This window comes from Lissotriton helveticus (genome assembly GCF_964261635.1).
Source record: "Lissotriton helveticus chromosome 1_1 unlocalized genomic scaffold, aLisHel1.1 SUPER_1_unloc_8, whole genome shotgun sequence".
In the NCBI taxonomy this organism is placed as follows: domain Eukaryota; kingdom Metazoa; phylum Chordata; class Amphibia; order Caudata; family Salamandridae; genus Lissotriton; species Lissotriton helveticus.
The window spans coordinates 1,659,751-1,686,291 of record NW_027611725.1 but is presented as its reverse complement, the minus strand read 5'-3'; the positions used below and the strand labels follow the sequence as shown (position 1 = coordinate 1,686,291).

General features: G+C 47.5%; 2 protein-coding genes across 2 annotated transcripts in view; both read right to left on the bottom strand.

Annotated features, from left to right (window-relative positions):
- The window catches only part of LOC144806531 (uncharacterized), a 653,350-nt gene extending 627,226 nt beyond the window's left edge, over nt 1–26,124 (bottom strand). Inside the window, exon 1 of the mRNA XM_078672872.1 lies at nt 26,003–26,124. The gene's annotated coding sequence lies outside the window, so the exon portion shown is untranslated. The remainder of the gene's footprint in view (nt 1–26,002) is intronic.
- Nucleotides 1,232–26,105, bottom strand: LOC144806530 (uncharacterized). Its single transcript, XM_078672870.1, has 3 exons — nt 26,003–26,105; nt 6,681–6,849; nt 1,232–6,531 (listed from the first exon to the last, which is right to left on the bottom strand). The coding sequence occupies exon 3, from the start codon at nt 5,595–5,597 to the stop codon at nt 3,681–3,683; it is 1,917 nt and encodes a 638-aa protein (XP_078528996.1). The 5' UTR covers nt 5,598–6,531; nt 6,681–6,849; nt 26,003–26,105; the 3' UTR covers nt 1,232–3,680.
- Nucleotides 26,125–26,541: the final 417 nt, after the last annotated feature.

Genomic DNA, 26,541 nt, shown 5'->3' with positions numbered 1-26,541 from the left:
TCAATATTCGTCCATCGAGGTCGGGTGGAAGGGGTCTATTTTTTGCTAGCCAAAACGTGACCTTGTTAAGTAAGTCTTGCTGACTTTCGGGTTTACCATATGGGAGTGCTGGTACTCCCGCCAGGACAGACACAAATGGGGCAGCCTCTGGGGGTAAATGAATATGGGGAACTTTTTTTGTCTCTGTTCTAGCAAGGTTGTGCTGCGTTGAATTGACCCTTAGAGCTTTTGAGACTGTTGTATCAGAGTCTAGCGACAGGATTTGAGCACTTTTGCTTGTTGTAGGTGGCTTGGTCTCTTTAGAGGCTAATGGCTGAGAGCAATTTGATGTTTTGATAATTTTGGTGGGTGGGAAGATATCCTTGAGCCTTTCTTCTATTCCCGTCAGCCTATCCCCTAGAGTGTTAATTTTTTCCAACAAAGGTGATAAAAGGGATTTGACCAGTAGTTCAATCTGAGAAAGTAAAGGCTGCTTTGAAGGAGGTACTGTGTGGTCAAGCTTTACTACTGTTTCTGTGGTTAAAGGGGAATTATTAGAAGACAAAGAGGGGCTTAGGCACAATTTTTGTAACTTTGGATAGTTCCCATTTTGTTTAACTCCATCGTGCTTCCTTTTAACACAAGAGATCTGTGGGAGTACTGTGGTTTGAGTGTTAGCTTTTTTACGTGAAAGGGGGGATTCCTGCGGGCAGTCATTAATAGGTAATGTACAGCCACTGGTTATGGTACAGGATGGAACGCTTTTTTGTTAGTTTAATGGTTCCAATGGAACGTACCTGGTTTTACACAGGCTATTTAATTCCTCCCACAGTGCTAGACATTGCGTGGTATCGGCTGTATGTGAAGATGCTTGTGAGCTGGGTGTGGCAGGTGTACTAAGTTTGAACAGGGGTGAATCATTTTCTGCTGTTTCATCAGGAGTAAGCACTGTTGTCCTGTTAAAATGAAAATCTAATGTCCCTTTGCAGAATCCCCTCTGTGGAGTAGCTTTATTGGTGAACCCTTGCTGAGTCATGGTCTGATTTAGTTATGACTTAGCACTATAGGGAATATGGCGTAGTAACACAGTCGGAGTGTTTATACATGAAGGGTCAGGTCCGTTGGTATAATCAATAGGTAGGTATTGAAAATGTAATTGTATAAGTCTATCTACCTCCTCTTTAGTGCGCGCCAAGGGGGGTGGCCCGTCCCGTCCTTCTCGGTCCTCGGAGGGCCACAGAGGGCCCGCCCTTTGCCCGGGCTTAGCCCGCGCGCGGTCCCGCGACGCGGATGTTGTGACCCTTTTTGTGCGCCTCCTGGCGCGGAAATGACGTGCTGCGGCTTCCGGTGCCGCTAAGGCGTCTGGGAGCAGTAGTTCGCAATGCCCCCCCTCCGCACTGCGGCCGCTGGTGGCTGTGGGCTGCGGCGGCGGGAGGGAGGAGAGCAGGAGCAAGATAGGCGGTGGCTGGCGCAGAAAGGACCCTGGACAAAGTTTGCCCCCGCGCTGCTGGTAAGTCTCCCACTCCACGGAGGTTGTGACCCTTTTTGTGCGCCTCCTGGCGCGGAAATGGCGTGCTGCGGCTTCCGGTGCCGCTAAGGCATCTGGGAGCAGTAGTTCGCAATGCCCCCCCTCCGCACTGCGGCCGCTGGTGGCTGTGGGCTGCGGCGGCGGGAGGGAGGAGAGCAGGAGCAAGATAGGCGGTGGCTGGCGCAGAAAGGACCCTGGACAAAGTTTGCCCCCGCGCTGCTGGTAAGTCCCCCACTCCACGGAGGTTGTGACCCTTTTTGTGCGCCTCCTGGCGCGGAAATGACGTGCTGCGGCTTCCGGTGCCGCTAAGGCGTCTGGGAGCAGTAGTTTGCAATGCCCCCCCTCCGCACCGCGGCCGCCGGTGGCCGTGGGCCGCGGCGGCGGGAGGGAGGAGAGCAGGAGCAAGATAGGCGGTGGCTGGCGCAGAAAGGACCCCGGACAAAGTCTGCCCCCGCGCCGCTGGTAAGTCCCCCACTCCACGGAGGTTGTGACCCTTTTTGTGCGCCTCCTGGCGCGGAAATGACGTGCTGCGGCTTCCGGTGCCGCTAAGGCGTCTGGGAGCAGTAGTGCGCAATGCCCCCCCCTCCGCACTGCGGCCGCTGGTGGCTGTGGGCTGCGGCGGCGGGAGGGAGGAGAGCAGGAGCAAGATAGGCGGTGGCTGGCGCAGAAAGGACCCTGGACAAAGTTTGCCCCCGCACTGCTGGTAAGTCCCCCAATGTCAAGTTAGTCACATTTTTATATTTCAGCTATGGACTTACGGACTCAGCCCTTACTTCCCATGTAAATAATCCCCCCTTGATACGCTTGGCTCTGGTGCCAGTTGGCGCCGTGTTATGATACCACTGTTGATGCATTTTTGCCTTGCAGGTTGGAGATACTAAACTTCTTATTTTTCCAACTCAAACTGGTGTCCTGTCTCTTTTGTGGTGTGCCTGGTGTGTCGTCTGTGGGTACTGCGTGAGTGCTTCACATGTCCTCCGAAGTTTGGCCTGCCCGCTTGGTTCCGTGCTACCCCCCTGGAGATTTGGTAACCCCATTTCTTACATCAACCCCGACCTACTTCTGGCACAGGGACGCATTTGATAGTTCCCTTGGCAAAGAGATCCATAACTTCCTGGAAGAGAAGGGCCAAATATTCCTCCGACATGGGATGAAATCACCACAAACGGCATGACCCTTACGCACTCCACTGCTCGCGGAACTCCGTGTAGACCACCAGAGTTTTTTTGTCACTTTGCGGAGTTCCTCAACGAGGAACTCCGCGTAGGCTTAATCTTATCATGAAAAAATAGATATCAGTCATATGTTAAGAAACAAGGGCGAGTAGAAACCTTTTGGGTGGAGTAAAATTTAAGACATTATTATTGTGATTTTTTTGGCAATTAGTTGATTTTTGCAAGCACTAACACTACTCTGTGTAAAGTAAAGACCTTGAGAGTTTTGTAACTTTCAGATACTCAAATTGTGGATTCTGTTGCAATTAAAAATATTTCCAGGCCTGAAATTTCTTTGGAGGTGCATACGGGCCGCCTAAGTTATCCTGCAAGTGTTTCTTGATGAATCCTATTGCAATTACAATATGTGCGCTCTCATGTAAAGTCAGGTTGTTAGAAGATTTTCTGCAATTCAAGATACGCCTTACTTTTCACCTCATGTGGATGCATTTCTCATGTTTAGAGAGATCTCCTTTCTGAGTATAACGTTTCTGGCTTTCCCCACCTGTATATGGCTTTATTCCAGTGTGAATTCTCTCATGTGAAATGACATTGTATTCAAGACTTTGCTTGCATTTCGAGCAATCATAAGGTTTTTCCCCAGAGTGGGATCTCTCATGAAGCATAACTCTTGTCTTTCAGATTCAAGCTTTTATGGCATAAGGATTTTCTCCAGTGTGGAGTTTCTCATGCAGCTTTTCTGGCATTCAAAGCACTCATAAGGTTTTTCATCAGTATGGAGTCGCTTATGGTTAGTGAGGCTGTAGGAATTTCTGGCATTCACGGTATTGGTAATGTTTTTCCCTGTGTGCATCTGCTCATGTAGAGTGAGATTGCGTTTAAAATTGATGCTTTTCTGTCATTCGGAGCACTGAATTATTTTAATGGTGTGTTTTCTTATGGTGCTTGTAACCATCTCTACCTCTGAATCTTTTCTGACATTTAGAGCACTGATAATTTTATTCACCAGTGTGGATTCTCACATGTTTACTGAGACTAGATTTTTGGCTGAAACATTTTTGGCATTCAGAGCACTGATAAGGCTTTTCCCCAGTGTGGGTTCTTATATGCTGAGTGAGACTGACTTTTTCACTGAAACATCTTTGGCATTCAGAGCACTGATAAGGTTTTTCCCCAGTGTGGGTTCTTATATGCTTAGTGAGATTGCTTTTTAAACTGAAACATTTGTGGCATTCTGAGCACTGGTAAGGTTTTTCCCCAGTGTGGGTTGGTATATGTTGAGTGAGTCTTATTTTGTCACTGAAACATTTTAGGCATTCGGAGCACTGATAAGGCTTTTCCCCAGTGTGGGTTCTTATATGCTGAGTGAGACTGACTTTTTCACTGAAACATCTTTGGCATTCAGAGCACTGATAAGGTTTTTCCCCAGTGTGGAATCTCACATGTGCAGTTAAAAGTGATTTTAGTTTGAAATCTTTTGGGCATTCAGAGCACTGATAAGGTTTTTCCCCAGTGTGGGTTCTTATATGCTCAGCGAGACTGTCTTTGTAACTGAAACATTTCTGACATTCAGAGCATGGATAAGGTTTTTTCCCTGTGTGGGTTATTGTATGTTGAGAAAGACTTCTTTTGTCTCGGAAATCTTTCTGGCATTCAGAGCACTGAAAAGGTTTTTCCCCAGTGTGGGTTTTTATATGCACTGTGAGAAAGCGTTTTTCACTGAAACATTTCTGGCATTCAGAGCACTGATAAGGTTTTTCCCCAGTGTGGATTCTTGTATGCCGATTGAGACAGTTTTTTTCACTGAAACATTTGTGACATTCAGTGCACTGATAACGTTTTTCCCCAGCGTGGATCTTTCTATGCCGTGTGAGACTACTTTTTATACTGAAACATTTCTGGCATTCAGAGCACTGATAAGGTTGTTCCCCAGAATGGGTTATTGCATGTCGAGAAAGATTTTGTTTGTTACAAAACCTTTCCTGGCATTCAGAACACTGATAAGGTTTTTCCCCAGTGTGGAATCTCAAATGTGCAGTTAGAAGTGATTTAAGTTTGAAATGTTTTGGGCATTCAGAGCACTGATAAGGGTTTTCCCCAGTGTGGATTCTTATATGTTCAGTGAGTCTGATTTTGTAACTGAAACATTTCTGGCATTCAGAGCACTGAAAAGGTTTATACCCAGTGTGGGTTCTTATATGCCGAGATAGACTGCTTTGGTCACTGAAACATTTCTGGCATTCAGAGCACTGAAAAGATTTTTCCCCAGTGTGGGTTCTGATATGCCGAGTGAGACTGCTTTGGTAACTGAAACATTCCTGGCATTCAGAGCACTGAAAAGCTTTTTCCCCAGTGTGGGTTTTGATATGCCGAGTGAGACTGCTTTGGTCACTGAAACATTCCTGGCATTCAGAGCACTGGTAAGGTTTTTCCCCAGTGTGGGTCCTTGTATGTAGAGTGAGTCCTCTTTTGTCACTGAAACATTTCTGGCAGTCAGTGCACTGATAAGGTTTTTCCCCAGAATGGATTCTCATATGTTCAGTGAGTTTAGATTTACGGCAGAAACTTTTTTGGCATTCAGAGCACTGGTAAGGTTTTTCCACAGAGTGGGTTAATGCATGTTGACATAGACTCGGTTTGACTCTAAAGCTTTTCTGGCATTCAGAGCACTGATAAGGTTTTTCCCCAGTGTGGATTCTCATATGCTCAGTGAGATAAGATTTACGCCTGAAACTTTTTTGGCATACATTGCACGGAGAGTGGTTTTCCCCAGTGTGGATTCTCATATGCTCAGTGAGATAAGATTTACGCCTGAAACTTTTTTGGCATACTTTGCACTGAGAGTGGTTTCCCCCAGGGTGCATTCTGTCAAATTCTGTTAGATAAGATTTATGGCTGTATCTTTTTTGGCACATGTAACTTTTTTCCCCAACTTAGGGTATTTTGCCTCGATTGAGGCGGTTTTGAACACTGAATTTGTTCTCACAGTCCGTGTTTTTATAAGGTGTATACCGAGAGTTAATATCTCTACGTTTAGTTTTCTCTTGCTTATATGCCACAGTAAGAGTGAACCCGATTTTAGAGTCAGGCTTGTTTAGATAATGTTCAGCATTTATCTCTAAAAGAAATTGTGTGTAATCTTCTTAACACTTGAATTGAGCAAAATATGTATGGAAGCAGTCCTGTAACACCTGTCGAAATGTTTCAAGCAGATAATAGTCTTTAGGTTATAGCCTATCCGGCAGCAACTTATTTTGTGACTGAAGATTTTCTCAAATCTATTTGTATAGGTTCTTAACAATGCAGTGATAAGGTGTTAGTCTGATATTTAATCATTAAACTGTTAAGTACCTTTTTGCACTGACGTAATGGCAGTAACTGAGGGCGTTAGAACGGCACAGTACTATTGTGGATCACGAGTCTCAGAACATCAGTTCCTTTTACCCTTTCTTTGTTTGGTGTAAGGTTAAGATTTATAGTTCTGAAGACGAGGATGTATTTACATTACCTATAGCGCAACTGTGCTCATTTAATCCATTTTTACCTTTAACAGTTTTACATATCACTCACGCACAGCAGATAATGTTGAGGCGATTTACATAGAATTACAGAACAGTACACAATAAAGAGGAAACAATCTGAGATGGTTATGAACACAATAAAGTGGTGAATTTTTAAGGTTTTTCGCAAGAGTAAGCAGAGTGGGTCGTGGTTTTCTACCCTGAGGCAGATAGTCTCAAACTTGTGTAACTGGTTAAAAACGGTTGTTGAACAAAGGTGACTTTCCAATCTTTCGGTTGTTAACGTGTCAGCTTCGGAGTCTTCTCTCAGCGTCTTTTCTTTTATGGTCTGCAGAAGAAACATTTTGTTATAACTTTCTTTTATGCAGTGTGTGCTTCCTCTCTGGAATTACATGATGTTTTAGATGAACGTTATTCTGTGCACAGATATGGCTTTGCTCTGGGTTAATGAAATACTAAATTAGAGACTTCACTTACAGTATAGTACTTTCCTCAGCTCCCACTTCCTCGCCACACCTATATTTTGGAAATTGTTTAAACGTAGAATGCTGGATGTCCTTCAGTTTTTCAAAATAATCCTTCTTATGGCACTGACATCAGTTGCCTGGTGCTAAATCTTGCTTTATTCGTCAGTAATTTCAATCACCTATAGTATTAAAATTAAATAGTTAACACATGAACATTTCCAAAAATATAATTTACAAGCTGAATCAATGCAGAGTTGCAGAATTTTGAAAATGTTGAGCTGTTTTTCAGACAGACCAGAGTGTAGAATGGTAGCCTGAGAGTACTTGGATGTAGGAGTGAGGATTTATAGAAATTCCAACATTTTATTAAGCTCACAAAGGATACATGCACCCTATGGACTTGTAACATAGAATCCCAAAGGCAGAAATTAAAGTCATATGCACTGGCACCAAACAGATATTTAAAAAAGGATACTACTAATCGATTTTTTTTTTTTTTTTATATTTTTATTGCGAAACCATAGAAGACACTGGTTCTCATAGCCTCTCAGGACAATCAAGGACAAGATTATCAACATGCGATGTTCATAGTAAAACACAGCCATATGGGCCCACATCCCGGAGGCAGGGCGGCGTAAATTCAGAGCATGTCTCAAATAAACATAGCCGTACATTAACAATATGTAGCCATCATTGTATTCCGCTGATTTTTATATACATATCCTCTCTCCCACGTCCTTCATACAATCCCACTCCTATCCCTCTGTATAACAACTTTTTGTTATGTTTCCAATAAAACACTGCTTTAACATAGAACAAGAAACCAACCCCCCGTGCGTGGCATCAGTGATAAAGTACGTGAAGAAGTCAGGTTATCCATGCGAGGATTAATTAATTTTTAATGTAGATTTCTGGGACGGGAATTTCCCCTCCACGGACAACATGCGTTTCCCCTGCCCTGAGTTACCACCTACTTGTATCTGGTATCCTGAATTTTGAGCTCTGACCTCTGCCGCACGCAAATCTATTGTGTATTGCGAGGACTATGCCTAGACCTATCCCTCAACTATGGTCCAGAGTATGAATCAAGGGCAATGAAATTAAGGAGTACTTTCATGTGCTCATTTTATTCCACCTGATTATCAGTTGTTGGGTTTTTCTGCACCTGGATGTACCGGGTGCAGAAAAACAGGACACCATTTTTTTCGAGACAGGAAAGTTAGACTGAAAAGACGCACAAGACTCTGGGTGCAGCAGAAGCAGCCAAGACTTATGCTGTTTTTTTACTAACTGGGGGAAACACACAATTCTTCCCTTTGTTAGACATTTCTTTACCCTCCCCTCCCCTGCTTCACCCATTGCCCCCCCCCACCCAACCACATGCATTTATCTACCACCTGCTTAAAATAAGTGGTAAATAAAAGCCCAAAAACATTATGAAATAATGAATGGCATGCGGTTTAACAGGCAGAAGAATCTGTTCCTTGTGGCAACTCCCCAGTCAATGGCGTCAAACTGGTAATTGCACATTACTGGGATAAATCTACCACAAAAGAATTACATGAGATTTTTCTGCCACCCCAGTTCTGTGCAACTTCTAACAAGGGACTATGAGAGGCCTTGGACCGGTCCTGTGACCTGGAGGGTCACACCAAGTGTGCCCTTATTTAAGGCAGAGGACTGTCATGGGTTTAACAGCTAGAGCGGTGGTGGAAATGCACCCTCTTGTAAGGATCAATAGCCTGATGAGATCTTTGTATCATGGTCAGTGGAGTGGCGTCCTGCTGACACACCCATGTAATGAGCCATTTCTATGCCTGTGCACAGACTTTGCACTAACATCAAGTGCATGTTTAGGGTGTTGGTGTGCGTAGCATAAAAGCAATTTGAGAGTGCGACAGAGTAAACTGCATCTCCTGCCTGCCAGTTGTGTATACAAGTGGAACCATCTATCCCTCTTTTATACCCTAGTCCAAAGTCCTCTGTTACCAAGGAATAATGTGCTCTACAAAGTACTCAGCTGCCTGCTGTGCCACCAGGGATGGTCTTAGCCTGACAGTCTATCTAAGTTGAAGGGACATCACCTGCATGCTGAATTACTTAATGGAGAAGCTGTGTACCTGTCCTGAAGAGCCTAGAAGTCTGCCTAGAAGCCTGCCTATCTGGTAAGAAAGGGAAGGGAGGACAAGGCTGTCCTGGAAGAAGCAAAGGTCCGACACATCCTCGTTATCTGTAGGGTGGGCCGGAAAGCCATCCAGCAGGACCAGCTAGTCTGAGGGACTTCCCCCCCACCCCCGCCAAAACGTTCCCAACAGTTCAAGGCAGAAAATAAAACTCTATGACAACGTGATTGTTGACCCCAGTTGGACGATTGTGTGCTGCCAACGGCCCGTCAAGGTTGCATTTGACAAATTCCTAACACAACAGAGTCTGAATCTACTGGCTTCCTGGAGAGCCTGTGTTGGGCTTTTAGCTGATAAATTTCTGACTACTCTGTGTCAGAGGCCCATGAGGGACTACGACTACCCCAGTGTCGAACACCCTGTCTGAGCTTACGCCTGTGGTCCTGCCAGCCACAGTGTGGGCTCAATTGCTGACGGTCGGGCCTCCAGAGGGGCTGCACTTACCGACAGGACAGGTGTGACTGCTACCTTGGGACTGCTGATCTTCAGGCAAAGGCAAATAATAGACAGAGTGGGTGCCCTAATGTATGCAGCCTTACATCCAGGACAAAAGCGCTCCTCAAAAGCCTGCTGGTGGGTCAATGCTCTCTCGAGTTTTCAGGCGTGCCATTCAAGTGCCGGGAAACAGGAAAGAGACCCAGACAAGACTGACTCATCTGTGAAAGGGTAAGACACTTACGACAGAGCATACACGCATTGGGGTGACTGGAGTGACAGAACTGCACCTATACTATATTCATGATACTCCAAAATGCCCCTTGAGGGGAAGAGGGTATCAGAACCAGACGCACCTGTCTGCAGCACAAGGTAGTCTGGCATGCCTGCACCATCCTTTCACCCAGACTGTCCATAAAGATGATTTTAGCACCGCTGCACACATAGCAGGGGGAATCTCAGACCATTCGCTGGTTGAGGTGCAACTCGTTGGTCCAGTTGTGGACTTCATGCTAACCCCAAGGGTTGATCCTTGCTATTTAAAAGGCAAGAAGTTCAAAGCTTGTATGAGAGATGGAGCAGACTTCTATTTTAAGGAGAACGGGCGGCCTGTTGAATCAGCTTGCGTGCTATAGGATGAATTCAAGCTAGTGATCCTTGAGGACACTGACAACAAGGGGACGGAAATACTGGGAGAGACTTCCAGAAAGACCTGACCCTGCCAATGCTAACGAATGAGGACTGAGACGCACTAGACCAAGACCTGACAGTAGACTAAATAAATAAGACAATAGGAGCCTTGCAAACAAGGCCAGCGACGGGGCCTAATGAGCTCCCCATAGAATTATATAAAAGCATGATGGATAAAATCAGGGAGTGCCTCCAGAGGAGGTTTCAGACTGCCTGAAAATAAGGGCGTCTTCCAGAGGACCAAAGAATGTCTGAGGTGGTGGTCATCCCAAAAAAGGACGAAGCAGCAACTGAGTGTGGGTCTTATAGACCTTTCTCCCTGCTTAATTTTGAGACTAAGGTCCTTGCGTAGGCTCTGGCGATCTGCCTGCGGAGAGTAATTGCAACAGTGGTTCATCCTGATTATTCGGGATTCATGCCACACCAGGGAACGCGCTTATACCTCCGACACCTTAATGGCATACCACATGCAACAGGGGAATCCTTTGCTGAACCAGTGGCGCTGCTGTCAAGCTCTTGTATGTGGCCCCTCTAGCGCGCTTGCGAGCCAATAAAACAGTCTCCCGAGTCTTTGCCATCCGACAGGGATGTTCCTTGTCTCCTATGCTCTTCACGTGTGCGTGGGTTCGCCAGGACCTCTCATATGGAGTATTCCAGTTGATCAGGAGTGGGATGAGAGAATCTCCCTCTACGCTGGCGTTTTGCTGTAGGACACGTAATCAGCCTTCTCGGTGAACGAATCCTACACATTTTTTACATATTTAGAGATTATTCAGGATATAAGATCAACTGGAATAAGTCCTTAACATTCCTGCTGGTGGCAGGGACCCTGCGGCTGCACTCTAGGTGCACAGTTCGGGTGACACTACATGGCTTCAAATATTTGGGCGTGTTTATTACAAGAGAGCCACAGGCAGAAACATACTTCCGAAATTAGACCAGCTTTGCTGGGATGCCCCACACTTGTGGGCGCTCCCGCTTTCCTTACTGGGCTGGGTGGTCCTATTTAAAGTGATGACCCTCGTGGGTCTCCTGTACATTGTGAAAAAAACGTCCTTTAAGATCCCACCAAACATTTTCTTTCAAAGGGTAGACCGAGAACTTTGGCTCCTGTTGTGGGTTGGTGGCACTTCGCGCTGAGTAAGGTGCAGAGGGGAGTTTATTAAGGTGGACTGGCGGTCCGGAGCATTCTCAAGTATTACGGGGCCACGCAACTGATGGCTGTCAACAACTGGGTTTTTGTGGACCAGGAGGATCCTGCTTACCGGGTAGATAGATTGACCATGGGCAAGAGAGGTTACCCCACCCTGGTGCTGTATCAAAGAAAGTATAAGTGCGCCATACCTACTCATACCTAAACAGTGGTAAGGGTGTGGAAAGAGGCTACCAAGTGTTTAGGCTGAGAAGGTAAGCTGACTGAAATTATTCCACTGTATGGTGGTGATCTCTTAAGTGCAGTGGGAGGATTGCAGGGCTTCACAAAATGGGGATTGATTAGCTTAGAGCAGCCGGGCGATGTGTGGAGGGGACAGGAGCTTGTGCCCTTCACAATCCTACAACAAAAGTATGAATTAGGTGACTAAAAACGGTTCTGACATTTGCAGGTGGGTCACGCTCTGCAAGGTCACATCTGGGAAGGGGGAAGTTGCCTGATGCATCCCCACTGGAGGACCAGCTGCTAACTAATCCCCTGACCGAAAAAACAATCTCAACCATCTATAGGAAGTTGATCTACAATTCTCTGGATCCCTTGGGGATGTTTCAGGTGGCCATTCACCAACTTTTGTTATTTTCAAGAACAAGCTTCCAAAGCTGGAGTTTGTTTTTAAAAAGCAATAACTAATGACCCTCACATCCCTGGAACTTTCTCCCTGATTAATTTACTCCCAGGAAGTGGGATTCATTTAAAAACAAATTCTCATCACGACTGCCAGGTATTCCCTGGTGGTCCTGAATAAGAGAAAAAAACATCAGACAGCCTGATCTAGAGAGGAAGGGCCGTCCGATGTATTTACTGGCAGACCATCGTTTGTTGGACAGGATACTCCACCACGCTTGTGAAGGAGTACCCTGCTCACCAAACTCTAAATCAAGACTTTTATCTTGTCTGTGCTATGCATGTATCTCTAGGTCTGCTTCATTATGTCCATCAGTCTTTGTATTATCTACCTGTTATTGAGGCTTGTTGTTAGCAATGGAATTCCTGGCTGGCTGAGGTTAGCACCAAAACCAGGCAGAAATCACCACTCTAGTCAGGTCAAGGGAACTACTCCTCAGAATGACCCCTGCTCACCCTTTTAGGTAGTCTGGCGCAAGCAGACAAGGCTAAACTTCGGGGCGCTACAGTTAAGCATTTATGACCTTTCACAGTAAAACACACTGATTCCCCCCACAAATGGACACCAGGCGGTATTTCTATGAAAATACGTTCTTTATGTAAAAAAAAAAAAATATATATATATATATATATATATATATATATATATGCAGGCAGATATCACAAGACCTTACATCACGTTTCAGCAGACTTATTTACCAGACCCAATAACGTTGAGCAGGTGGGCCACAATACTTTAAATATGCAAGAGTTCTTTGGAGATTGTTCAAAACAGGTATCGCTCACTTGGCAATGGTCTTAGGCTCTACAGGTACTCTTTCTACAACTTTGGTGTACTTCGAACAAGTTGTGCGTGTTATAGCACTTCAGGGTGCTTCGAACGGTTGCCAACACAAAACCCCTTCCGATATTCACACTACTCGCGTGAGCCGGCGTACGCGGCGCACAGCTTCAAGGAAAGGAAGCGTACGGCTCTTGAAAGCCATACGGGCCGCACAGTCTTGGAGATGCGATGCACACGAGTTCAAAGGATGACACGGAGCGCACAGCTTTTACTAAAATCCTCAGCGCTTCGTGTCACCGAGATTCATCAGAAGCACACAGTTGTAGATACGGGGAAATAAAACGTTGCGGGCCCGAGCCCGTTGTGGGCTGGTTCGTGCTTGGGCGCGACGTTCACTCTTCCTCAGCCTACCAAGCAAGCAGACGCGTTGGTGCGCTTCGAAGCACGGGACGTACCTTGGGGTCTGTAAACACAGCGGGCGGGTTCCAAAAGGCGGGGCGCGGCACGGGGGCCTCCGGTACAGTCCGTACTGGGGCGGATTCCCTTGATGTGCGGCGCGGCCTCTCCACAAGTCAGAGGGCACAGCGGGGCAGCCTGGTGCGAAGCAACGCACGGGCGGCCGTCCAGGCTTTACAGTGCACTCAGGAGACCCAGATTCCGGCAGGAGGGGGGAAGAAAGCACTCCAAGCACTCCAATGACGAGCGCAGTCGCAGAGGAGCAGGCAGCCTGACCCGAGGGGCAGAGAGCGGCTCTGGGCTGAGCGAGGCTCTCAACGGGCAGAAGGGCGGGCCGCTCCCGAGTGTCACGGCTCTAGGAGGGGGCGAGGGGGATGCAGTCTTGCCTCCAGCGGGAGGAAACACACGGCTCTGTTTGCAGATGAGCCAAGGCACCTGGGGTATAGTTCAGGGGGCAAGCTCAGTCAAGCCCTTGGAGAGAGTTTCAAGCACAATTCAGCAAATTCCTTCCTAGGTCTTTTCCTCTCCTTCCTCAGCAAGGCAGACAGCAGATCAGTCCTTCAGCTTCTTCTTCTTCCTTCTAGTTGGGCAAAGGTTCGTTGTGGGAAACAGGATCTAGTTTCTTGGGAGCAGGGCTCCTTCTTTTATACAGCAATTCTTTTGTCCTGGCAGGCCAGGGGGCCTTTGCATAGCTCCTTTTCAGTCTCTGAGCACTGTGTTGGGTAAACTTGGGTCTCTCTTTTCAGGGAGCAGGGAAGGCACATCAGACGCTCCACAGGAGGTGTAGCCGGCATTGTGGGGACAGGGGCAGCCAGGAGTACTCTGTTGACAGGCTTCCCTCTTCCTGGGCCAGGTGTCGGGCTGAGTCATCAGTGGCTCCCCAGGAGGTGGAGCCAGCATTGTGGTGGCAGAGCACAGCCCTATTCAGAGTCCAGGGGCACTCCCACCCCCCACCTAGGTGTAATCCTTGCATTCAAAACCTGTCATCCCCCAGCCCTGTCACTCACACAAACCAGACAGCAGATACACATCCTAGCAGAGGCGGGCTGAAAAGGTTAGGCAAGCAAATGCTAGCTTTCTAAAAGTAGCATTTGCAAACACAGAATATTAAGATAAACTTTACTGAAAGAAGTAGTTCAGGCATACTAAAGTTGACCTTCTACCATGTTCCCTGAGCCTGGTGGGATTATAGGGTGTAATAATTCCAGCAGCCCATCTTGGCCTAAGCGAACAGGTAGCCTTACAATAGTGAAAAACGAAATTGGCTGTAATTCACTATTAGGACATGCCACATACATCAGGGCTTGTCCTACCTTACACTTACAATGCACCCTGCCCTTGGGCCTACCATAGGGGTGACTAATATGAAGCAAAGGGAAGGTTTAGAGGCTGGCAAGTGTGTGCACTTGCTCAGCCAGCATGACAGTACCAGACTGCACACAGGTTCTGCAATGGCAGACCCTAGACACATGTTAACAGGCTGCTTCTGTGGGTGGCGCAACCAGCGCTGCAGGCCCACTAGCAGTATTGGCATTTACAAGCCCTGGCACTCCTGGTGCACTTTACTGGGGACTGACAGTAAATCCAATGAGCCAATCATGGAAATCAATTACAGGTACACTTTACATTGGGAGCACTTGCACTGCGGCATGGATTGGTGGTGGCGCAGTGCCCTGAGCAGCGAACACCAGCAAAACATCTGAGGCACATCAGCAAAAAGTGGAAGGAAGACTCACGCCAAGGTGCCAGGTCTAACACTTGTGTGTTTAGTACAGGTTTATTCTTACGGTCTGTGTGTGTGTGTAGGTTTATTTGAACCCTGCGGTTTAATCTTAAAAATTATGTTACAGGCGACCAGGTGTCTCTTGCCTGTGACTTGTGAGGAAGTAATTGTGCACATTTAACAACAACAACATTGCAAAGTGTCAAGAGCCTGATTTAGAGTTCGCTGGCCGGGTTACTGGCCCGGTTACTCAGACACAAACGTGACGGATATCCTGGCCGCCGCATTACAAGCACCACTGAATATAATATGTGGGAGCCTCATTTCTTTCTTTCGTACTTTCTATGTCCCTTGTTTTTATTATCATTATTTTACTTTTTTTTCTCTCTTATTTCTTTTTCTGTTTCTCTCTATTCCAGGCTTATCTTTCATTCATTTCTTAATTTAAGAAGGCTTAGCTTCCTAAAGCATTTTATTCCTTCATTTGCATTTCTTCTTTCCTGTCACAGGAATGACTGCGCAGATATCCTTACAAGTGGGATCTTTTGAATTCTGCATGAACCCATTTACTAATGGTCCTAGTTGGAGCTGTCATTTAGAAGTTAAATATATGTTTCTGATGTGAGGTAGGGAGGGTATGTGTCAGAATGTGTCAGAGAGAGAGAGAGTGTGTGTGTGTGTGTGTGTCTGTCTGTCTATGTCCGAGTGTGTGTGAGTACTTGAGCGTGGGGAGTCGGCTCTCACTATACTATACCAAAAAGAGGTATAGTGTGCAGAGAGTCCAGTGGATCCCCAGAGATTTTACAGAGGCTAAAGTAGATAATACTAATGCTCTTTTGTGGTAGTGTGGGGGAGCAGTTAGACGTATACGAGGGTAGTTTTAAGCATTTGTTGTACACGCAGTGGCAATAAATGACACACAATCAATGAATAAATCTGAGACCAATTTATAAAATGACACTTGGTTAGATTTATTTTGCGGAACCACAGATTTTCATCTTGAGTAAAAAAAATTGCAATAGAAATTCTGGTCAATATAAAAAGTGGACAATTAGTGCAATTTTCAGACTTTGCAATGTTAACCTATGGGGTGAAGAAAACATTCAAAAAACGTATAGCCAACATCTACTTACAAGACCATTCTTCAGAAGTTAAGGTCAGTATTGGACAAGGTTCACTTCAGAACAAACAGTGCACCACCAGCGGCACGTGGGCGCCCAGGTGCAAGTACAAGTTCAAGGTTGGAAACCCAATAGTAATTAAGGGGGACTGGGGCAATCGGGCAGAGGCTGCTTACAGGTAGGTAACAGTGGCTTGGGGGAACTAGGTGGTCAGGAACTGAAGTTCAGAGACTGGGGATGCCACCTAAAAACTTGATTTAAGGGCGATACAAGTAAGTGACAGGTAGTGTCAATTGGGTCCTTTGCCTGGGTGTCTAGGCCCTCTAACATGCCCACCTTCTGTGAGAGGAAGACACAGACTTAGCCTTAACTAAACAAGTCCCACCATTTTCAAGATGGTGGGCACTGAAAAGTGTACTTGACCTAGCCTCCAGCACCCGAGGGCTGGAGTTGACAGAGGGGGGGGGGCACATCTCCTATTCTATCAAAGGTTTCCCACCTGTCCTGCCGCCAAAAAGGGGGTGAGGACGTGACGGAGGCCAGCTCCTTCGAACAGGAGAGGCTGGGTTCGCATTACAAAGGGGGCAAGACCTTTGAAGCTCCCCACCACGGATGGCTCTTCCTGTCCAGGGGAGGAGTGAACACCTCCACCCAGGAAAGGCATTGTTCTCAGCCACAGAGTGCGCAGGCACTCTCCCCTGACTTGGGAACTGGGGATACGGGTTTGAGTTTCTGCTTCACTGCAACATTCTGTGATTCTGGGCAAATCACTTTATCACCCCGTGACCATAGACAGCATCTAGAAACCATCACAGGTGATGAGCCGCAATATATAAATCTGCGAATTTTAACTCACTGCCCAAGATATGTGTAAGACATCCCTAGAGCAGTGTTCATGGGAATGGCACACAGGGATGTGTGCCAGGTCGGCTCTTCAGTTTTGTCAGTAGATGACGCAGTCTGAATTTAATAATTGTCCCACTCAGTAAGGAGGGATCTATCACCCACTCCCCTTCTTCGCTCTCATCGTCAGTTGTGTGTGCGTCCTCAGGGAGATGAGACATCGATGCCACCGGAGGTGGCGGCCTGATGATCGATGAAGGCAGAGGAAGAGGCATCTGTGGGACAGATGAGGCCGACTCCGAGGGAGGAAATCGGCGGTAGTAGTCATCAAGCACATGTTGCAAATTAGAGATGAGAGACATGGGCATCTGAACAGTTGGATCACAAGTGGTGGTTGAGTATTAGGCTCAGGGTAATAATCATATCCTTGGTCATCATCAATATCTTGTCATTTGATGAGAAGCCCAGAAGGAGTACAGGGAGCACGGAACCGGTCATCCTCTTCCGAAACCTCCTCATTAGCCCCGTAGTCAAAAAGCTCCACAGAAAGATTTGGAGATGGTTGAATCGGCAATAGATCCAAAGAAGAGTTCCTACGTTGAAGAAAGGAAACATCCGACGTTCCTGAAGGCAGCAAAAGTGTTGCTGAAGATTTCAAGGGGACTAGAGACATCAAAGCTGAAGGTGGAACCAAGGATGCCGCCACCGACTCAGCGGTCGACGACGAAGAGAGGGGTTGAAGTTCCGTAAGGAAAAGCTTCTGTGCTGTCGACGAGGCAACCGTCGACGAGGCAACCGTCGACGAAGCAGGTGGAGCCTTGAAAGCCATCTACCGTCTCGTCGGCGAGAAGGCATCCGTCGACGACTGACCAGAGACAGACCTCTTTTTTGTCGATGACGAAGTGAGGGAGGGGGCAGACGAGCGAGGCTTCACCGACACCATGACAAACGTCGACGGAGAGGACGCTGACAACATAATCATTGTAGGTTGAGGAGAAGAGAAGGTGGAAGTCTTCGTTGTAGCAGTGGCGACGGAAATCATTGTCGACGAGGAACCCATTTTTTAGGCAAATTTGTCTCAGGAAGAGATTTAGATGTCTGAGACTTAGATTTCGGAGGCGTAGAGGGCATAAGTAGTCACTTAGAAGGAACAGGAGCCCTTTTGAGGAAGAAGTCTGGCCTTCATGAGTAGAGGTGTGGTCTTTCTTGAGCACCTTGGCCTTAGCAGATATGATCTCCGCCTCACAAGCCCTCTTCTTAGAGATGACAGTCCTGAGAGAGGAATCACTCTCAACATCCAATATCCTTAGTCTTGAGTTTCTGTAACCACAGAAGTTGACCTCCCTCTCTGTCTCTTAAAGTCTTTTGAGGAAAAGTCCTGCAGATTTTACAATCTCTCACCTGATGTTCAGGGTGGAGGCAGTAGATACACTTTTTGTGGGGGTCTTCGGAATGAAGCCAGAATTTCCCACAAGGCTCACAGTGTCTGATGAGTGACCTTTTTGTAGTAGACAAAGCAGTGAAGATATTCTGAAGATTTTCTGAAGGGAAAAGGTAGAGGTACTGAGCACAGGGTCAGACTGATTTGCATATGGCCATGTCTGAGCTGGGGTGGCAGAGTGGGCTAAAGAACGGTGATGGATTAAACCCAGATCTGTTGACTGGGTGTGAGTGTTTGATTGGTTCAGATGCTCCATCCATCACCACCACCTTTTGTACCATTTTGTTTACCATAAGTTGGCAGGGTATGCTCAGACGTGAGTCCCTTGCTCACTTTGCCACTGGATGCAAGCAAGCTGGGCTGAAGACGGCGAGAATGCCAGAAACCGGTCCTCCGAAGCTTGTTTCCGGTCCAGGGAAGGCATGGCTTGGCAGTTCGGGCTGGAATGTTCCCATGAGGCATAGGGTCAGACTGATTTGGATATGGCCATGTCTGAACTGGGGTGGCAGAGTGGGCTAAAGAACGGTGATGGATTAAACCCAGATCTGTTGACCGGGTGTGAGTATTTGATTGGTTCAGATGCTCCGTCCATCACCACCCCGTTTTGTACCATTTTGTTTGCCATAAGTTGGCAGGGTATGCTCAGATATGAGTCCTTTGCTCACTTTGCCACTGGATTCAAGCAAGGCGGGGCTGAAGACGGCTGTAATGCCAGAAACCGGTCCTCAGAAGCTGGTTTCCGGTCCAGGGAAGGCATGGCTTGGCAGTTCGGGCTGGACTGTTCCCATGAGGCACAGGGTCAGACTGATTTGCATATGGCCATGTCTGAACTGGGGTGGCACAGTGGGCTAAAGAACGGTGATGGATTAAACCTAGATCTGTTGACCGGGTGTGAGTGTTTGATTGGTTCAGATGCTCCGTCCATCACCACCCCCTTTTGTACCTTTTTGTTCGCCATAAGTTGGCAGGGTATGCTCAGACGTGAGTCCCTTGCTCACTTTGCCACTGGATTCAAGCAAGCCGGGCTGAAGACGGCTGAAATGCCAGAAACCGGTCCTCTGAAGCTTGTTTCCGGTCCAGGGAAGACATGGCTTGGCAGGTCGGGCTGGACTGTTCCCATGAGGCACAGGGTCAGACTGATTTGCATATGGCCATGTCTGAACTGGGGTGGCAGAGTGGGCTAAAGAACGGTGATGGATTAAACCCAGATCTGTTGACTGGGTGTGAGTGTTTGATTGGTTCAGATGTTCCGTCCATCACCACCCCCTTTTGTACCATACTGGCATAGAGATGGGCATCTTTTTCTACGGCAGACGCTTCTATCTCGTCTTGGTCAGATTCTTCCCAGAAGATATCCAGAGTATGTTGAATGCTCTGACGCTGACTCTCTCGCCGTCGAGCCTGATGATCGGGTAGAGTCCTCTTGGACCGAAACGACTTACAAGCGTCGCAGTCTTTCTCCTTGTGCGCTGGAGAGAGGCACAAGTTACAAACTTGATGTATGTTTTGCGAGGGTACTTGGCGTGGCACCCAGGACAGAAATGGAATGGAGTCCGTTCCATTTGCAGTTGACTGGCCCTACGCAGCAAGGCCCGACGGTTGCCCATGAGGTTTTCTATCGAACATGGAGAGTTTGTTGATCTATTTGAAACACGGAGAACAGGAAAACGGGTACTGAATCAATACCGTTGAGTGTAGAGTGGACTGCGGGAAACCCAAAGAGCGGTTTCGGAGCGCAGCAATACACATCCGAACCCATTTGGGGTAAAAACAATCTAACAATGGAGTCGATGTCCAAGTGCACTATCACCGAAAGGTGGAGTCACCTTTCCTCGTGATTGGAAAGACTTCTTCATAGAAAAACAACTTGCAAACATCCAGACCCAACACAAGATGGCAGGAGTATGTAAAGCATGCGCATCTACAGCACACAAGCCTCGAACAGAGGATTAATGGCCCCAAATCCCTGCCGTGGTATCTTGTCATGTTGTGGCTGAGTGTGCCATGTGATGTAGCAGGCTATAGTGTTTGGTGTGATTTAGTCATTTTTGACAAGGTGGAGTGCTGAATGGTTAGACAAATTTTGATTTTCTTTGTTTTTGGGATTGTGTGAAAGAGTGCGGTACCTACCGTATGATGTAAACAAATTACATTGCTAATATACCATAAGGACGTGGGGTGAGTGTTATTAGGGCCTAAGCCTTGCTGATTATATGCAGAATAACAGGTCTGGGAGGTCACTATTGACTAGGGCAGGTTAGCAGCTGCACAGGCCTTGGGCATTGATCCTACTCAGGATAATATGTGACGGGCACTAGTGACTGGAGCTGGCTAGCAACAACGCTGGCCTCTGGTATTCATTACAGGCAGGGTAACAATACATGTCAATATTGACTGGAACTGGTTGGCAGTAGAGTTGACCTCTGGTTTTGAATATTTGCAGGATTTAAGGTGCAGGGGTCACTACTGACTGGAGTTACTTAGCAGGATAATAGGTCTCAGGGGGCAATTACTGCCTGAAGCTGTTTAGTATGATCACTAGTCCCAAGGTGCTACTAATGACTCAAGTTGGCTAGAATGATAACAGGTCCCAGGGGCCAGTACTAACAGGAGCTGGCTAGTAGGCGTACATACAGGCCCAAGGGGCCACTACTGACTGGAGCCGGCTAAAGAATAACAGGCCCAAGGGTGGTGGGGGTGCGAGTGGCACCAGTGACCGGGGTTGGCTAGAAGCATTGACAACCTTTGGTATTGATTAAATGCAGGATTCCAGGTCACAGGAGGCACTGCTGAATACAGCTGGCAAGCAGCAGTGGTGGCCTCTAGGAAGAAGGAATTGAGAAAGCATAACTGGATATACTGGTTTCTTTAATGCCGATAATTGGTTACACATCACATCACTGTCACAACGTGCATTGATATATTACATTACCAAATTACAATATTCTTATATTAATTTGATGTGACTGTTCGCCTTAATATGCCTGCAAAGTTACATGATTCTATTAGGGGCCAGAACATTTTTATTTAGTGATGTCCATCTGCACCCTTTCCTGTATCTTGTAGTAAATTGAATATTGACAAACAGAAGTGTTATTTCCAGAAACAGTGAATTCTGCAGCTTGTCTGTGTATCTTTTATCTGCACCTCACGGACTCCTCACATTCCTCTCGAGAGAAGATCCTGCCTCCTCCTCATTAGTGTTGTTTCAGTAACTGTTTCTATCACGTGTTCATGTTTCATTGACTTGTATTAGGAGAAAAGTGTATAAAAATACATTGTGTAGCATTAGCATTATATACCCCAACTTGCTTTAGGGTGGATGCTCTCGTCCATTGCAAAGACAATTGTCACTTGTTAGTTTGCTTGGCCTTTTGCTATTTTTGCATTAAATGTATGATAGATTTGTTGGCCTCAAGGTGTGTTGTGTTTTATTTTACATAGCTCAAGAGAGTCAAGTCAAGTCAAGTCAAGAGATTTCTATAGCGCGCTACATACCCAGAGGGTCTCAAGGCGCTTGAAGAAGGGTGGGGAATTACTTGTCGAATATCCACATTTTAAGTTGCTTTCTGAATGCTAGGTGGTTCTGAGTAAGACGAAGGTGAGTGGGAAGTGAGTTCCAGGTTTTAGCTGCCAGGTAGGAGAAGGATCTACCTCCCATAGTGGTTTTGTTGATGCGAGGTACAGTGGCAAGGGCTTGGTTGGAGGATCGTAGCTGGCGGGAGGGGGTGTAGAAGGACAGTCGTGTGTTGAGGCATTCGGGTCCAATTTCGTAAAGTGCTTTGTGTGCGTGGGTTAGGAGGCGGAAAGTGATCCTCTTATTGACGGGGAGCCAGTGGAGGTTTTTCAGGTGACCAGAGATGTGTTCTTTACGCGGGATGTCTAATATGAGCCTGGCTGAAGCGTTCTGGATGCGTTGGAGTTTTTTCTGGAGTTTTGCGGTGGTACCGGCGTATAGGGTGTTTCCGTAGTCCAGGCGGCTCGTGACCAGCGCGTGGGTGACCGTTTTTCTAGTTTCGGTGGGGATCCAGCGAAATGTTTTTTTGAGCATACGAAGAATGTTGAAGCAAGATGAAGAAACGGCGTTGACTTGTCTGTTCATGGAGAGAGAGGAGTCCAGGATGACGGCCAGGTTCCGTGCGTGGTCCGTCGGGATCGGTGCTTTTCCAAGGGCCTCTGGCCACCAAGAGTCATCCCAGGCGGAGGGGGAGGTGCCTAGGATGAGGACTTCTGTTTTGTCTGAGTTCAGTTTCAGACGGCTGTGCTTCATCCATTCGGCTACTTCTTTCATTCCTTCATGCAGGTTGGTTTTGGCGGTGTTCGGGTCTCTGGTGAGTGATAGGATCAGTTGAGTGTCATCGGCGTAGGAGATGATGTTGAGGTTGTGTTGGCGTGCGATGACCGCGAGGGGGCTCATGTATACGTTGAAGAGGGTGGGGCTGAGTGAAGATCCTTGTGGTACGCCGCAGATGACTTCAGTGGCCTCTGACTTGAATGGTGGAAGGCGAACTCTCTGGGTTCTTCCGGTGAGGAACGAGGTGATCCATTCCAGTGCTTTTCCTTGGATTCCGACGTTTCTGAGGCGCTGTAAAAGGGTGCTATGACAGACTGTGTCGAAGGCTGCGGAGAGGTCGAGGAGGATGAGGGCGACTGTGTCTCCATTGTCCAGTAGAGTTCGAATGTCGTCTGTTGCTGCGATGAGGGCGGTTTCAGTGCTGTGTTTGGCTCGGAAGCCGGACTGTGAGGAGTCGAGGGATTTGTTGGTTTCGAGGAAGGCGGCAAGCTGGTTGTTGACCGCTTTCTCGATGACTTTGGCCGGGAATGGAAGGAGCGAGATAGGGCGGTAATTTTTGAGTTCGGTGGGGTCAGCTGTGGGTTTCTTCAGGAGGGCGCTGAGTTCGGCATGTTTCCAACTTTCCGGGAAGGTTGCGGAGTTGAGGGAGCAGTTGATGACGTCTCGGAGGTGCGGTGCTATAATGGAGTCTGCTTTGTTAAAGATGTGGTGAGGGCATGGGTCTGTGGGGGATCCTGAGTGGATAGAGTTCATCAGACGGATGGTGTCCTCAGTGGAGATTGGGTTCCAGTCATTGAGGATGTTCAAGGGGGTGGGGGTCCTGCAGAGGGTTGGGTGGGTTGGTCTTCGGGTCGGTTGTCGAAGCTGTTGTGGATGTCTGCAATTTTCTTGTGGAAGAATGAGGCTAGTGAGTCGCAGAGGGCTTGAGAGGGGGAGATGTCGTTGGAGTTGGCTGAGGGGTTGGTAAACTCTTTGACGATGTTGAATAATTCCTTGCTGTTGTGGGCGTGGTTACCTAGTCGGTCTTTGAATGCGGCTTTCTTGGCAGACCGGATAAGTTGGTGGTGTATGCGGGTGGCGTTTTTGAAGGCGTCCTTGGTGCTGGTGTTTGGGTCTTTTTTCCAGGCTTTCTCAAGGGAGCGACAGAGTTTCTTGGATTTCTTAAGATCATCGTTGAACCAGGAGGTCTTCTTGCTGCCTAGTTTGATATGTCGTTTTTTCATTGGTGCTAGGATGTCGGCGCTGTTGGATAACCATTGGGTGAGGTTAGTGGCTGCTCGGTCGGGGTTTGATGAGTGGGTAGGGGGGTTTTGAAGAAGCGATGAGGAGATCTGGTCGATGGTGATTTTGTTCCAGTTTCTACGCAGAGTGGGTTGAGGATGGTTGTTGGTAGGGGTCTTGTTGTAGGTGAAGTGAACGCAGCTGTGGTCCGTCCAATGGAGAGTTGTGGTGTGGCTGAAGGAGACATGTTTGCTGGAGTTGAAGATAGGGTCGAGTGTGTGACCTGCGATGTGGGTGGGGGTAGTGACAAGTTGTTTAAGTCCGAGGTTGGCGAGGTTGTCCAAAAGGGTGGTGGTGTTGCGGTCGTTGTTCTTTTCAAGGTGAAAGTTGAGGTCTCCCAAAAGGAAGTATTCCTCGGAGGGGAGCGCGTGTGGGGTGATGAAGTCCGTGATGTCTTCACTAAATTGTGCGCGGGGTCCTGGTGGCCTGTAGAGGAGGGTGCCTCTGAGTGTGGTCTTGGGGTCGATGTGGATCTGGAAGTGAAGGTGTTCAGTGTTGGCGAGATTGACGTCTGAGCTGGTTGAGATGCGGATGGATTTCTTATGGACGATAGCGATGCCTCCTCCTGTTTGGCCGGTACGGTCCTTGCGAATGATCTTATAGCCTTCCGGGATAGCAATGGTGATGTCTGGGGCTGATGTGGTGTTCATCCATGTTTCTGTTAGGAAGGCGACGTCCGGAGAGATGGTGTCTAGTAGATTCCAGAGGTCGATGGCGTGCCTGTGGACCGAGCGGGTGTTGAGCAGGATGCATTGTAGGTGATTGGGGTCGGATATCTGTTCTGTGTTCGTAGGTGAGGAGTTGTTCTTGGTGCCGTCGAACTTGCAGGAGTAGCAGGAGAAGGGTCCATGGAGGTGTCCGGGAGCAGCTTGGACGCAGTTGGGGAGTCGGCCGGGGTTAAGGGCTAGGAGGGTGGAGGCGTCGTAAGTAATGTGGGAAGGCTGGGCATTGCGAGGACCAGGGGCTCTGGCGCTGGGCGCGGTCCAGGCGCGGACGGGCGTAGACGGGCTTACCTTTGGCGCACCTTCGGCGCGACTGGGGCACGAACGCTGCGCGTGGACGCTGCGCGGATGCTCATCTGTCATATATGGATGCTGGGAAGGGGGAGGGGCGAGGGCGGCTCAGCTGGGAGGCGGGGCGGGCTCACGAGGACGAGGACAACAACAATATAAACAAAATGGCAGCGGGGGGAGGGCAGAGCACAGCGCCGGGGGTAATCGCGTTTTAAAGTTACAGAGTTAGAGAGGCTGAGGAAAATGACAGTCCAGTATACACATTCTTCATATAAATCAACTCACAGTATACTGTTCTGGAGGTTCAGTCCCACAGACATTATCTCTAACTGAACGCCCTAGGAAGCATGTGCTTTTCAAACCAGTTGCCCTCTGATGCGGCGTCCTCGCTATTGGATAAGTCAATATGCACTGAATTTTAGGAGGGTTACCGTATCTAGTGCACTCTGTTAGGCAGCGCTCACCTGTGGTAGTAAGATGGTAATAGGCACGATATCACCTATGCACGGTGCAGGGCTTTGAGTTACAGAGCTCCTCACGCGGTGGAGAAGATTAGGTCACATATTCCCATTTTCCCATATTTGGTACTGATGAAATGCCAACAGATTGCTCCATGACTACACAAGGCATGAAAAAAGTTGACCTGAAGTATAGACTCCAGCTTACCAGCAGGTCCATAGGTGATCGATACTTTCACACAGTGATAGGGGCCATTAGTTGCTCAATTTCTCTGCCACTGTTTTTAATCTCAACATGGACCAGAAAGATCACTTGAACTATATTGCGGCAACTGGTCGATAATTGATCTTATATTCAGACTTTCACCATCTCACTTCTTATGACACAACATCCTCTGTCCTACTATGCTCATCCGGCGTACTTAATAAAAGATCTGCGACAAAGTGCCCTCTGGTGGTGCCTGCCAGGCATTGTAGCGCCGGCCTGGTGAGGAGTATAGCCCAATGATGAAGCATGTCACCTTCAGGTGAGTGAACGCAACTTGTCTCAAAAGCACCTGCTTCCTAGGGTGATTGCATTCAGTTACAGATAATGTCTCTGGGACTGAACCCCCGGAACAGTATACTGTGATTTGATTGTGTTTTATTTTAACAAATGTACATAGCAGATATTGGCGCTTGCTTGTTTCACATAAATGATTGGATACCTGCCTCAGAGCGCACTTCTTACAGACGAGTATCGGGTTATCATGTTGCTGCTACAAGGCCCTTACCTGTGTGAGTTATCGGGAACGATGCAGGGGGCAGACCCAAACCAGCCACACGTGGAGATCAATGACAAATACTGAAGAATTAACAGAGCTTCCAAGCTGGTGACCATTACTTAATTGACCTTGAAAATAAAAGACACGTTTTTAGTATTCTGGTGACTCATGACCATAAAAAACAAAGGTTATAAATTCAATATTGTGTCAAATACTTAAAAAATGGAACTGGATGTGCTGAATCAGATGTTGCCCCAGGTCATGCATGACACCTTCCGCCACTATTGCTTATGGGACTTGTAGTTTTCTCATTAAAAGGATGGGCTCTAACGTCCCAGTGTTTTAAGCGATGTTGGTCAAAATCAGAGGCCTGAGTGAGGGTGAAGCATGACACTGCTCTGCTTAGCTGTGATATGACTGACAGTTCCCCAGGCCTTCCATTCTTTGATCTACAGAGGCTCGTCAGCCGTTCATATTTTTTTGCAGCGACAAAGAAACTTTTATTGCAGCTTGTGTCACTGAAGAGATAAAACCCCTGGACGTGTTTA

Excerpts from the sequence above, each read along its gene's own strand:
- LOC144806530 (XM_078672870.1), bottom strand. The coding sequence starts at position 5,597 with ATGTGCCAAAAAAGATACAGCCATAAATCTTATCTAACAGAATTTGAC.